At 33.1% G+C, this 14,557-nt stretch overlaps 1 protein-coding gene across 5 annotated transcripts in view; it reads right to left on the minus strand.

Annotated features, from left to right (window-relative positions):
- The window catches only part of LOC128231824 (kinesin-like protein KIF17), a 30,639-nt gene extending 16,643 nt beyond the window's left edge, over positions 1–13,996 (minus strand). Inside the window, exons 1-9 of one of the 5 annotated variants that reach the window (XM_052945039.1) lie at positions 13,881–13,996; positions 12,494–12,740; positions 9,939–10,054; positions 8,591–8,760; positions 7,837–8,070; positions 6,789–7,166; positions 6,188–6,279; positions 5,778–5,937; positions 337–369 (exon numbers count right to left, since the gene is read on the minus strand). In XM_052945039.1, the coding sequence (XP_052800999.1) occupies positions 337–369; positions 5,778–5,937; positions 6,188–6,279; positions 6,789–7,166; positions 7,837–8,070; positions 8,591–8,760; positions 9,939–10,054; positions 12,494–12,733 (1,423 nt within the window). In that variant the 5' untranslated portion in view covers positions 12,734–12,740; positions 13,881–13,996. Of the gene's footprint in view, positions 1–336; positions 370–2,014; positions 2,027–4,260; positions 4,381–5,777; positions 5,938–6,187; positions 6,280–6,788; positions 7,167–7,836; positions 8,071–8,590; positions 8,761–9,938; positions 10,055–12,493; positions 12,741–13,880 lie in introns of all 5 variants that reach the window. The other 4 variants (XM_052945040.1, XM_052945037.1, XM_052945038.1 and 1 more) reach the window with 4 other exon arrangements.
- Between the last annotated feature and the right edge of the window lie 561 nt (positions 13,997–14,557).

Genomic DNA, 14,557 nt, shown 5'->3' on the forward strand with positions numbered 1-14,557 from the left:
TCAAATATTTGTGTTCAAGACTTTAATACCATTTTTGCAGTGTCTGATCATCTCTGAATCCAGATAGAGGCTTGAATGGGTTTTTGCCATTGTAGTTTAGAAATAAGTATTTCAGAAACCAGCAAACGTCCTCATGTGCATTCACAACAGATTTTTTAAATACAAACTTTAAACTGAATGATTTCATTCTTGTTATATTTTTCCCTTTAAATAATCTGATTCAGTGTATACCCTTTTTCACAAAATAAAAACACAAGCACATGCATACGAGTATTAGGCAATGGAAGAGTAACAAAATTGACATTGGAGGGGATTGTATCAACCAGGGGAACTCACTTTCTCCATCCCAATCAGCCATTTCACCTAAAACTATTCACAGAGACATAGGGAGGTCAATAATTGTGTTACACAATATGAAACATGCATCTTGAACACCAAGCATGAGAATAACTGATAGTTAATACATCTATCTATGTTTTGCCCCATTTGTTGTATGATCCTACGGAAAAATAGACAAAAACTGCCTTGGATATTGACAAAACTGCCTGGGATATTGACAAAACTCCCAGGGATACTGACAAAACTCCCAGGGATATTGACAAAAACTCCCTGGGATATTGATAAAACTCCCAGGGATTTTGAAAAAATTCCCTGAGATATTTGGAAAAAACTCTTTCAAGTTCTGAGGAGGAACATTATGAGTCTTAATCTCATTATTGTCTCTCTGTGGTAAAACATAGATTTATGCAGATAATTAGTAAATATGGTGCAAATGACAATAACAATGGAGGGATGAAACCATAGCCTTTTTGCATGTTTTGAGATTATTTTTTTCAAATAAGTTTTGTGTACATAAAATTTTAGAGTAAACATCTCACATAATTTGGTAGAATCTTAATAACTTCTAAATGATGTATTAAAAATCTTTCTCAACTCAACATGTACATTACAAAATACAATACACAATAGGTATGATTTCTTTCCTAAGATTATTCTCGCTTAAAATTCTTGGAAGAATACTCTTCCCTTCAAAATTCACAACAATTAGTGGCCATACAAAATATATTTTAACTCAGCCCACAAATCCTAAAATAAAATGGCGCTTCCCTAAACATTTTTTAGGTGTGTTTAGAAAGATAGATTTTCTTTTTACTTCCTAGTTCCTAGCCCCTTGATTTTGTAAAGAAAAAATACATTTTTTTCAGGACAGGCTAAAAAAAACTTTCAGAATGCGTAAAAAATTGGCGAGTCGGTCATGAAACATCAAACAAAATATCTATTAATTATGGCCTTAGTAGCTGTGAATGTCACACTAATGTATAATACAAGTACAGCAGGAAACATATGAACAATTCAGTAAATAGTTTGACATCATAAGGTGTACAAACGAATGTCAAAAGGAGCTCTTATGTATGCATTAATCTGACAGTTCCCCATAGACACCTTATCGATAAACTTTGTATGGCCTTAAACATCAACACATTTTACATGTTATAACAAATGACAGAATGACGGAATGACAGAATGAACAGGCATGCAAAGCATAGGCAAGAATGATAAAAAAATGTTAGGTATGAACAACATCATTGTGATAAATTTACCATTAATAAAACATAGTTATTATGCAACAACAAGGATAAACAACCATAAAACAATAAGTGGATAAACTGGTGTCGCTGCATTTTAGAAATACACACCTGCTAGACACACACCTCCAGCACATATCTGCGTTGACAGTGCTTCAGTTGAATTCAAGATTTGTAAATTTAAGGTGTGTGTCAAGCAGGTGTGAAATAGGTTTAAGAATACACACCTGCTAAATGCACACCTTCAGCACACCTACAGCGCTGACAGTGCTTTGGTTAAATTCAAGGTTTGTATATTGGAGGTGCGAGTTTAGCAGGTATGGAATAGGTTTCAAACAAGATCCAGACCATGCTAAGGAGATGCTTAGTTTGCAAGAGGAGATGGTATTGACAGGCATCAAACCTGAATAACTGGGTGACCTACTTACCCGACTCTAAAACTATTCATTTTAATAAAGTAAAGTCAAAATTTATATGTGAAGTCTACATGGCAATGCAGGACTTTACTAATGAAATATACAGTCTCAGATATTACTGGCATAACCTGTGATCAGAACATATATAATGGTAATACACAAGCATTTATACTATCGAAATAATACTGATAAATAATGATGATTTTACATGGCTTGTGGAGCAGAAAAATGTACATCAATTGCATCCTCTAAGATCACTAAATATCTTAGATCAATTAAATGAGATTTTTTCAAAATGTGTAATATCATCTTGTGAAAGTCTTTGTAAATTTCACAAAAACTCTAAATTATTACGGTATATTTTAAAACTACAGCTTTTTTTTTTGGTGGGTGGGTAGTGGGGGGGGGATCAGATTTATTTTTGTGGGATACATTTATTTGTGTGAGATTGACATTACTTTTAAATATATTACTTTCACTGTAAAACAGCAACTAAAATTATATGAAACAAGTTTTCCAAATACCAAAAAATGCTATTTCTAAAACATGTATAACAGCCTATGCTATTGACATAAAAATATGCAACTATTTCTACAAGCTAATAAATGTCTTTGTGTGAAGTTGATAAAGAGAACTCTCTTTTTATCTAAATAAATGTGAAAAGTATAATATAAGAATTCATATATATATATATATATATATACTGATCTAAATTGCTAGCTCTCTTTATAATAATAAAGATTCTTGCATAACAGACATGGGTTTTTGTATTTATACCAGGCTTGCGAATCCCTTTTTTACCCCACCCAAGGAAAGACAACTCAAGTGCCACAAATCATGATTTCAGAAAAATATTTAAATGAATAATGAAACATGATTTAAGTTTTAGGAGGGCAATGTCAAAAGAAGATTGAATTATAAAACATATTACAACAAGAATATTTTGAAACCTTAAAATATTTTTCGAAAAACTAATTGACCTAATGACTTCAAAATATTCCAAGTAATGAAGTAGACATCAGCTAACAACTACGCATGCACAATTTGGTGAAATATATGAAAACAGTATTTACAGCATCAACATTTACCCAAGTTTATTATTTCAGCTATGCAAGAAAAAGTATCATTCACATGTGTGTGGGGAGAGACAAAATTTCTGACCGTGAGGGATGCGGTGTAGCCGGTTACTCAGCAAGCCTCGTTACCAGCTATCGCACATGCCCTGGAGCCAGATATTTTATTCCACTCCAAATACACGTGATTGATACTTTGAGTTATATTCTTTATAATGCATTCAGTAAGTTATAATTATTACTAGCAGAAAATTGATTAGATAGTTAACCTTTAGCAGCAGTTCTAATTCTCTAGTTAATGACCCACTTTTAATAAACTACCAAAATCATGTGACATTTTATAAACTTAATTTTAAAATTAATTTTCAAAAATTTGAATTAAATATGTTCAGATGTTTATCCTTTACAAGGGATGATCTAAAATTATGTGGACTTCATATATATTTATTTCAAGACAGTATTCATGCAATTTAAATATCTTGTTTACACAGAACAAATTTCAACAGGAACATGTATGCCAAGTTTCATCATAACAGGTTGTTTTTAACAAGTCCATATATTTTAAGAACGCCATTTATCTACCATAAAAACTGGTATTATATAAGGGTGCTGAAAAAATAAATATAAAAATATATTCAATGGTGTGAATAATTTACCCTTTTTAAATTAGGTCACTTCTCTGTTAAAAAAATCTGTTATTTTAGATCATTAATAAAAAAACAACATTTTTAGCCCAAGATATGAACAATTAAAAACTGTTAATTGTGTTAAAATCATTCTCTTTTATCACTGCAAATAGACTAAAGCTATGGATAAACCATAATATATATTCTTATAATTCTAAAATAGTTCAAAATTATGAAATTGTTTTTATCAGACTTTTCTTTGATACCGTTTTTTCCTTTTCACGTTGGATAATCACATCATTCTAATAGATGGTATCATTTATAGTATGCGTTCTAATGTTATTATATCATAAGTTTTTATTTTTCAGTGATGCTCATCGAAACAAAAAAGTCAAAGCTTCTGTATGCTTATGAAGCAGACTGGTTTATAAAGTTCAAAAATGTTGTACGTTTACATCAACGATTAGACTAAGTCAAAGATTTGTATCAATGCTAAATGTCACAGATTTTGGGTAACTACAAGTAGTCTAGATGGGCCTCGTCAGTAATCAGAAATCACCTTTACTTGGCCCTTGAATGAGGCCCCTATTGGGGTCAGTGGCCTGCTTGAAAGCTTCCATGAAGTTTTGTAAGGCCATCATACGCATTTGCTGCGGATCTTTTGGGGGATTTACCCTTTCTGTTGATACAGATACAATATATTGAGTACCATATACATGTATTGAGGACTTGCAAATTTCTAAAGAATGAAAATTAATTGAATGATCAATAGTTTTCATCATTCAATATCTTGGCTCATCTTAAGAGCAGAATACTCTGAACATAATCTTAGCAGTTAAAAATAATACCCAGCTTTTTGGAAAAACTCTACTAAACCTTACTTGAAATAGATAAATAGATTTAAAATCAATACAATTTTAAATCTAAATCATGTGAAAACAAAATAAGTAAAAAAAATATTCTGCAAAATAATATGCATTATGGGGAGAAAGCTTAAAAAAACATGAAAGAATATGTGACTTTTCTACTATGCCAAGGAAGGGATCTATATGACTTTACACTCAAGCAATTCAAAAAGGTTCTATTTAAGTAAAAATAAGTTTTCAGACACATAACTTGTCTTAACAATGATTATTGATTAAAGTAGATCTAAGTTTGACAAGGACGTGAGGGTTGAACTTGATATATATTCATACCAGTATTATTTGAACAAAATTATGCAAAGCATTTCCTCAACGAATAGCCGAACTCTCCATTAATATATCTTAAATATTAATAGGTTGTTTTTTACTAGTAATTCATCATTTAAAATTTATAATGTAGAGTTATGTGTACTGTCATTAAATTAGCTTTGCATATGAATTCAAAAAAACAACCATTAAACTGAATGATGGGTAAAATGAATAATACAACATCATTTAATTTCATAGAATATAGAATATACATGTACTAAGGTCACATAACACTAAATTTGTATATGCATTATGGAGGGGAAAGCCACTAAACGAATAAATATGGACCAAGTTAGTGATATTTCAAACCAGCATTAAAAAAGCTTCACAATTAAAGGTCAGCCTACTAAAACATAGTCAACATTTCAACTCTCAAAATAATCAATGCCACCTTTGATTTTTTTTTGCCAAGCTATGAACTGAATTTGTTTGGACAAGCTCCATTGAACCAGCCCTATTAAACCAACCCTGCATTCAGCAAAGGCTTTTGCAGCTACATTTGCCATTTGGGTCCCCGCTTGCAGTGTATCTGCTGTGATGCAACGGGTATACCAAACAGTTAGCTAACATAAGCTAACATGAGTGACATGTAGCCAACTGGACTCAGGGCAGAATTATCCCATAGTTATGTTCTGATTACACTTTTTAAAGTTATAAAAAAAAACAAAAAACAATTATTGTCCAAAAATCGGGGCAAAAACATCATCAATAAATTTTGATCTCATCTTAATATCATTATACCCCCTCCCACAACAAAAATAACAATATGCGGCCACAAAACAAATAATTTTTCAAAAACAGCTCAAACATTATAATTCTTAAAACCTCGCTCAAGAATACTTACTCTCTGCCGTTGTGGGGAGTTTTTCTATCTGGACATTCAGATTAAGCAGCTTATGGTCGTAGAACGCCTTAAGTTTGTTCATATCTTGTTCCAGTTTGGCGTTGCTGACCTTCTCTTGTTCGTACTGCTCCTGCATCTCGGCCAGTTTACGGTCATACTCCTGTAAAAAACAACTCAATATTACACACAAACAAAGAATTATGGATGAAAGGAAATAGCTCGAGTTGTAGTAAACTCAGTCTATGCAAAATGCACTAGCCAATAGGACTCAGAGGCCTTTTGAAATATTCTTGGCCATAGAAATTCCAATACAGCACAGCAGGACTCAGGGCTTGTACTTCTATTGATATTTTACATAACTTAAGGGATTTTTTTATTTCTTTTAAATCAATCGTCCAATCAAACTGTACCTCTTTGATTTTTTCCTTCTCGTCTTCCAGTTCAACTCTGGCAGAATCATCGCTGCTCTTTCCTGCTGCCGGGGCTGCAACCTCACCTGACACTGAACAGAGAGAGGGCCGTTAAAATTTACCCACAATTCCCACACAACTGAGACCAATATTACAAAAAATATTCTAAAAAAAGTATTCTATTCTAAAAAGACATTCCAATTACTATTACTGCTACATTATATTACATTGGCCCAAGATTGTCAGATGACAATCCTTAAGTGTTTTTCACTGATCAAAAATGGTATTTATGCACACAAATGTAGATGACAACTAACATTGCTCTGCTCAATGCAGGTCATGTAAAAAATTGTCCTGTTTTACTGCATAAGAAAATATAAAAAAGCAACATTCATCCCACCATGATATCAACTTTTAGCCTGATTTACTATGAGTCCACAAAACTTTAACTCTACATCATACAATACAGGAATTATAACTTCATAATCAATATGTTTCATTGAATGGTTAATCTATTCAAATGCCCCAGCCCCCAAATTATATAAATTGGCTCAAATCAGAAACTAAAGACCCCCATAATATCATCAGATATTTATTTTACCTTGAAATCCCCCTTCTGGCATAGGGATTTGCCCCATCAACATGGCTTTTAGGCGTTCAATCTCCTCCTGGTATTGTCGTAAGAGGGCATCTTTCGGGTCTTCATTGATCTTGGGCTTGTTTTTAATATTCTTCGCTCGGTTCGCGTAACGCAGCGTGCTCAAAGTCTCGTCATAGTTGTTGTCAGCGGGGGACAGACATGCAACCATCAGCGTCTTTGTGTTTCCACCGAGGGAGTCTTGAAGTAGACGCGTCAGTTTTGAGTCACGATATGGGATGTGTTTTGACTTGCCGTCAACAAGGGAAGAGATTACATTACCAAGGGCTGACAGGGACAAGTTGATCTTGGTCGCCTCTTTTAGTCGACCACCAGTGGCACCTGTAAATTTAAAATTGGATATTCAGAACATTATCATGTCATTTCTTTATGTTGTATGTTTTTTTTAATCTTTCAACGTATTCTCTTTTATATATAAATCAGTAACATTGTGTAACATAATTACATTTGGTGTCTCAAGTCTGTTTTGGGGGTTAGTTGCACTCTCACAGATTGACTGTTTTGACAACTTTTTTATTTTTGGTCATGGAATGAGCCAACTGTTGCGTAAATGTCTCAAAACCAGTGATACAAGACTGGTGACAAAAGATCAGATTACATAGTTATGTTCAAAAAGTGATAGTTTATGGTTAAAATGCGTTACTGACACTTTAAGAAAAATAAATTTTTCGGCAGTTTCCCTAACAATTGAGATCTGTTCTATTTTGAGTTTTCTTATATGACTGTATGGAAGGCATTGATACCTAAATCAGCTGATTCTGAGACAAAAACTAAAAAAAGTCAAAACTGTCAATCTGTGAGAGTGCCACTTTAAGTTAAGTTTATCAGTTTTACTTTATACAAACAGGTACAAACTTCACCAGACATACTGCATCACTTTAATGAATAAATACTGTGACAGAATACAATAATTTGTTAATACACACGCTGTTTTCCGACAGTAGCATAATGTTCTTAAACTAATCAACTTCTGCATTTCATATCAACTGACCTGTTTTTGCCTGTCTTTCGCTCCCAGCAAGATCCACGAGGTTGAGTTTTCCCGCTCGTATGTGTTCCTCCCCCTCCTCGTCCGGGGTCATCATCTCAAGATTAATCGTGAAAATCGAGTGACTGCGGGAAGATTCGGCATTCATCAACGTGGCCCCAGTTGATCGATTTCTCCAACCTCGTTCCATTATTTTGTTACATTCTACTACATTGTGAACGGGAACTGACGAGAGACCTAGAAATCAAGAATGTTTCATTTGTTTTGTTTTTATATAACTTAAAAAAAAAATGAACACTGCTTATGGATGCCAACAATAAATAATTTGTAGATTAATACAGGATGATGGTTTGTTTCAGAGTAATATCACAATATATTTCACTGAGTGAGTAACTGAGCACCATAAGTTATATTTCACATAACAAGTGAAATATTTACTTATGGTTTTCATGAGGTGAAATATTTTGAGCTCATACACTGAAACAAACTATTTTTGTATTTATCTTATGCCTAAAAAGGATACAAAATGACAGATAATTGAATGCGAATGTATTGTCATTCCAGAATTAATGTCACTGAAATTTTGTAATGAACAAGCCCGAATTTTTACACTAGTGTTTGGCATCAAAACTGGTCAACAAGCCCAAGCTTTATTAAGTCCAGAATTTGAGCAAGTCCAAAAAGCATTTTACCAGACTATAGGGCTTGCAGGGTTGGGCATATTTCTTTCACTGTAGATATTGATATTATCTCTTACCATTGACATAGACGCCTTTCTCAGGATGCTCGTGAAGATCAAGTTTTGCTTTGACATCTTTTCCGAGCAAGTCCCGAATTTCTTCGTTGTAAATCTCACAGTATGACGCATGAATGAGAAACTTGGTGGTGTCCGCACAAGACACGGTCTCAAAAACATGATCAAAGGCCCTGAAAAATATTGTCATTTTAAAATTTCCTTTTAAATCATTACCAGGACAAAATAATATGTATGAAAAAAACTGACTAAATAGCCCATTCTTGGTATGACATTTATTTTTATACTTCTTTTTCTGGTTGCACAGGAGGTCAAACAGCTAATGCCAACCCTAAACAACGAATAGCTTGGGTTCTATTGAAGTATGGGGGATTCATGCCCAAAAAAGGGTTAGCTGCACTCTCACAGATTTACCATTTTTACAACTTTTTTATTTTTTGTCTTGGAAAGGGCAAATTTTTGCGCAAATATCTGCAAACCAATGATATAAGACTGTTGACAAAAGATCAGATCGCAGATTTGCATATTTCCGTTCGAAAATTAATGTTTTATGGCTTAAACTGTTACTAACGGTTTAAGAACAATTTAGAGCTGTCACAGAGACATCATTAAATCATTAAATTCCTATGATTTTGATGAAAATGTTCGAGCAAAAAAACAACAATCTTTACATTACTGTACAATAGTCTAAACGTAAAAACTGTCAATCCAATTCACAGTAAATGCTGAACTTTAGAACCCCTATTTACAATATTATTATGAGGCATGATTTTCACTCTTTTCCAGCTATAAATGATTCAGGTTGAAATGGTGCAATTTTCAGTTTTGAGCTTACTTGAATGACTTACTATGAAATTATTTTAGCTTAATCCTAAAATGTGATTGATTTGCAAGTTGTTTTGTTAAGGAATGAAAAATATGTTTCTGAAACACTGTATCAACATTCATTTAATGCTGCACTCCCACAGATTGACAGTTTTGACAACTTATCATTTTTTGGTTTGGAATTAGCCGATTTTTGCAAAAATGCATGGAAACCAGTGATATAAGACTGCTGACAAAAGATCAGATCGCAGGTTTTTCACATTTATGTTCAAAAATTGATGTTTTATGCATTTTTCTTAAAGTCCTAGTAATGCTTTAAGCCATAAAATATTAATTTTCAAACGGTTATATGAAAAACTGTGATCTGATCTTTTGTCAGTAGTCTTTCATCACTGATTTTCAGATATTTATGCAAAATTGGCTCATTCAAAGACAACTGAAAAATTAAAAAGTTGTCAAAACGTTAAATCTGTGAGAGTGTAGCTTTAAAACATTTCTGGAGATCTCTGATAATTTAAGGTCTTACCTAGGAATGATGCCTCGTTGTGTGGGCGGGTCAGGGATACCCTGCATAGTGAATGACTTTCCACATCCTGTCTGACCATAGGCAAATATAGTGCCATTGTAGCCCTCAGTTACTCCCTGAAACATTTCATGATAAAAATAAATATCTATTTTCTTTTTAAGAATTCAGATTGAATATACTAGTGATTTGGGGGCCAATGTTTGGATGTATATAAAGACAGTCCTCCAGCTAAACCTAAACAGTAGGGTGGGGCACCCCTGCTGCCCTTTTCCAGCACCCTGATGCCTTTTACTACACCCTGCTGTGCCCTTTTGTTTGACAGAGCCAGTTTTCAGAAATAAAAATAATAAATACCTGGTATACTTAATTTTGACACTCAAGTAAAGATAACAATTAACAGCTAAGGTAAGGCACATTTAATGCCCATCAAAAGTGCCCTTTTAGGCTTTTTGACCGTAGCACCCTGCCCTTTTGGAGCACTGTGAAGATAAATTTATAATTTATAAATTTCCCCCAATTTTGGTGTCAATATACCCCATTAGGTTTTCCTGTATCAATATAATTTTATTTTTTACATCTGATAAAGATTAGAGATAAAAAAAAGCTTAAAAGCTTTCTGATGTTTTTTAAACCCATAGCAAAAAAAGTTTTTATCATTTTGTACTACACTTAATCAAAATTTGCTGGTTGGTGCACAGGTGTATAGAGAATGGCTGTTGATTGGCTCACGATGCTTTATAGAAATGTCAATCATACCCCTTATCTGAATGTGAATCGACAGTGCATGAGTTATGATCAACATCCTATTAGGAGTATTAAAACCTTATCAATGGTTATGAATACTACCTTACATCAAAGGCTGTTGGAATATTTATGAGCAATTAGGACTTCAAAATGAAATCAATTGGATGATATTGTACATATCATACAGAGTATGTGTTATTGATTTAGGAAGTTGAGACAGCTTTTGTTGACAGTTATGCCATGTGCATTTGTTAACAGGTTATTTCCAATGGCTATATGACTTTAAAGAATCCAGTTATTGGGTTCACTAACATATATCTGACACATCCCCAAATTTATATGACACACACTAGTGGAACTAGAGGGGGGATGGGGGGCTAAAATCGTTCAAGGTTACTCTTTTTTTAATATAGGACAAAAAAAGGTAATAAAATACGCCCAAAATGTACCATTTCAAACTAGAAGATGTTAATTTTGTTAGGGAAATACTCCAAAAAACCCTGGCAACACTTCTTAGGGAGGATTCTGCCCCCTTTGAAGTCAAATCCTGGATCAGCCCTGAATCATATGATCTGGATTAAGCGTTGTTTACGTAATAAAAATTATCCTTTTGACAGGCCATGGCCCAATTCCCCTATGCAAGAAAGACTAGTTTGAGAAAAGGTCTAGGGCCAACACACTATCTTTTAAATACTGAATGAGGGAAGGTGGATTTTTTTATTCTATCCTTTATATTACCTTTATTTTATTTAATCTAGACTAAGCCTTTGTAACAGAGATATGATGTGGTTTCACACAACTTATGATACAATTGAGCAAATTAATGTAAGTTTAATTCTAAACATTTTGTAAGAAAAGAAAATGGGGAAGAGGAAGGATAAAAAATGAATGTGACTTAAAGGCTGTGTAACTCAACATTAGTACTCTATGAATCCCACTCTACACAGTACACATGTCAGGGTTTATCTTCACTATCATGAGAAATGCATCATTTTGACTAGCATTCCAATGTTATCTCAAAAAAAAATGTTAAAGAAGAAGAAAAAAGAATGTGATAAAGTTTGTTTTTTTAAATATCATACATCAACTCTTCCATACAAAAATGGTTTGGGACTCCAAATAATATTATTTTCAAAAAAGAAATTTGGAATTTTATTTTCACATTTGGGAAAATAACATAACTGTTCTTATTCTGGCGTTAAGATACAAAATGTAAAGAAATCTGATATATTTAGAATGCCATCTAGAATGCAAGATCTACACTGACCCTATAGCAGGTATATATAAAAAAAAAAAAAAAAAAAAAAACAGCATAAACATATTTCTAAAATGAGCAGTCTAAAGAAGTTACTATTAACTTATTAAGAATTATTGATTTTAACATGCAACTTATTTCTTAATAGATTATTTCATAGACAAATACATAAAAACAAGTTTTAATGCAAACTAAAATGCTAAACTAAGTAAAATTAGGGTTTTAAAGCTCAAGAGTTAAGGATGGGTGCTGCATCTTGTCCTTATAATACATGAAAACAAGTTTTAATGCAAACTAAAATGTTAAACTGAGTAAAATTAGGGTTTTAAAGCTCAAGAGTTAAGGATGGGTGCTGCATCTGCCCTCATATAAAACATCTTTGGCCATTTGACTAAATATTACCTCATTTAAACAAAATGTGACCATTTCTCAAAAGTTCATAATGTTCAAAAAGCTTTACTAAAATGTTCCCTTTTCTCCCTTAAAGCACCTTGTTCCCTCTTGCAGCACTATGACCTTTTTAAAACCTGTCTAAAACCCTACTAAAAGTATATACCTCTACAAGTGGATATGCAATTTCATTGTAAATGTTTTCTGTGGTTGAGTCTGTGAAGTAGGATCCGTCAAAAGTAAAGCTTTTTGGGGGAGCTTTTTTATCATTTGGGTTGGTTATTGCACATATCCCTCGATCACTGTCCATATTTAACACACAGTTACAGCTTAAATCCTTTTCACGCGTGTTCATTGGCCTGCAACGAACAATCACCTTTACGCACTCGCCACCTGGTGCCGCCATCTTTCTGCTAATATACAAAACATGAAGCATGTTAAAAATAATACATATGTAATATATACAATGTTTACTTAGTAATTAATGTTATGCATTTATAATAAACATAATAATATTATCCTTTTATTAAAGAAGCAACATTGAAACTGTCAAGATGACAAAGGACCATCCCCATTATCAAAGAAATACTTAAGTTACAATCTCAGTCTAAAATCTTTTTGGTCAATATTCTAAAGAAATATCACTGAAGTCAGAGCAAAAAATGTTCTTGAGTAATAGCCCAAACTAAACATTTGTATTCAATTGATTTATCCATTACATATTACATTATATATTGATCTTGTTTAAATGTCACACAACAATTTTTATTGTAGAATAAACAAATAATCATCCAGATTTTTTTTCTTTCCTTTTTCGTTATTTGCGAGTATTGAAATTTGAAATAATGCTCTCTGTTAAGTCAGAACTTAAGTAATTTTGTAATGGGCCAGGGTTTACTTTAGATGGGGTTTACTTTAATTTTAACTGTTTTAACCATAAAAGCAATTTTCAAAGATGGGATTCCACATTTATACCCATTAAAATGAATTCCTTTGTGTAATGTTTCAGACTAAAAAAATATATGGCCAGTCCTGGGATTGAACAAAGTTAGGTACACTACCAGGTTACAGATTTAACCGGCCTGAATAACTCACATACACTCTGAGTCAATGTAAAAATCAGTAATGTGACACGGCCGCATATTGATACATCCAATCTACAAACCCATATTGATACATCCAATCTACAAACCCACAAAATTAATAAGTTTTCAGCAAGCCTGCGGATCAAACAAGGGACCACTCTAGACTACTGCTTGAAGTTGAAGCAGGAAGTCAGGTGCTCTACCAACTGTGAACTGGGCAAACAAGCCGGGATAGTTCACAAAACTACATACGTTTTCCCTTTATCAACTTGTGTAATATAACATTTTCACTGGAGGACAAACTGCAAACTCCAGCAGCTTGTTTTTTCTTTAGCAACTCCATCAGCTGTTGTAGTGTGCCAAATTGATAAAAGAATACAATAAAGCAACAAATAATTGGTTGGAAATTGCAAGTGTTTTGCTTATGAGAGTATTCAATTGTATGATAATTGAATAACCTATACTTACATACAAGCAGTACACTGACGGACACTCTTAACAGTTTTTACAGAAACGTCAGCTCTTACTGGAACAAAATATTTTGCTAAGGATCATGGGTAATTTATATTGACAACACAGACTAGTATAAAACATATTTTCTACAAAAAGATGTACAATCAGTACAGAAAAGAAAACCAGTCTATATTTTATTTCGGAAAGCTTTTGCTTTTTCCGCTTCGTACATGTTAAGGTTAGATTCTATTAATTCTTGTATCGCGTCCTTAGTCACCAGAAACATCTTGTGAGTCTGATTAGACCAGGAACCTCTATTCGAAAAAATGTCTATGATTTGCGATTGTTTAAAATATAACATTAATTAGTAATTCTCTTGCAATAACGATTTTTGCGATTTCACGAATCAAAAGTGATCTGTGACAGACTGAATGGGGTACTTTTTGTTAAAAAGGCCATTATAGCTGCTATCATCAAATATAATACATTTCTGAACAACTTGAAAAAAAAACAAGGTAAGAAGTTAAAACATGAATTTGTTGACTATGAAAAGGCAGATGTCAAATACAGTGAACACAGCAGAGAGTGGGGCTTTAAGCAATAAATGGATCAGTGGATCAAATTATACCGGTTTAAGCCATTCCCCGAAAAAACCTGAACAAAATATATCGAATGACATATGAGGCCCAAAC

Source organism: Mya arenaria, chromosome 4 (assembly GCF_026914265.1).
Source record: "Mya arenaria isolate MELC-2E11 chromosome 4, ASM2691426v1".
NCBI lineage: Eukaryota > Metazoa > Mollusca > Bivalvia > Myida > Myidae > Mya > Mya arenaria.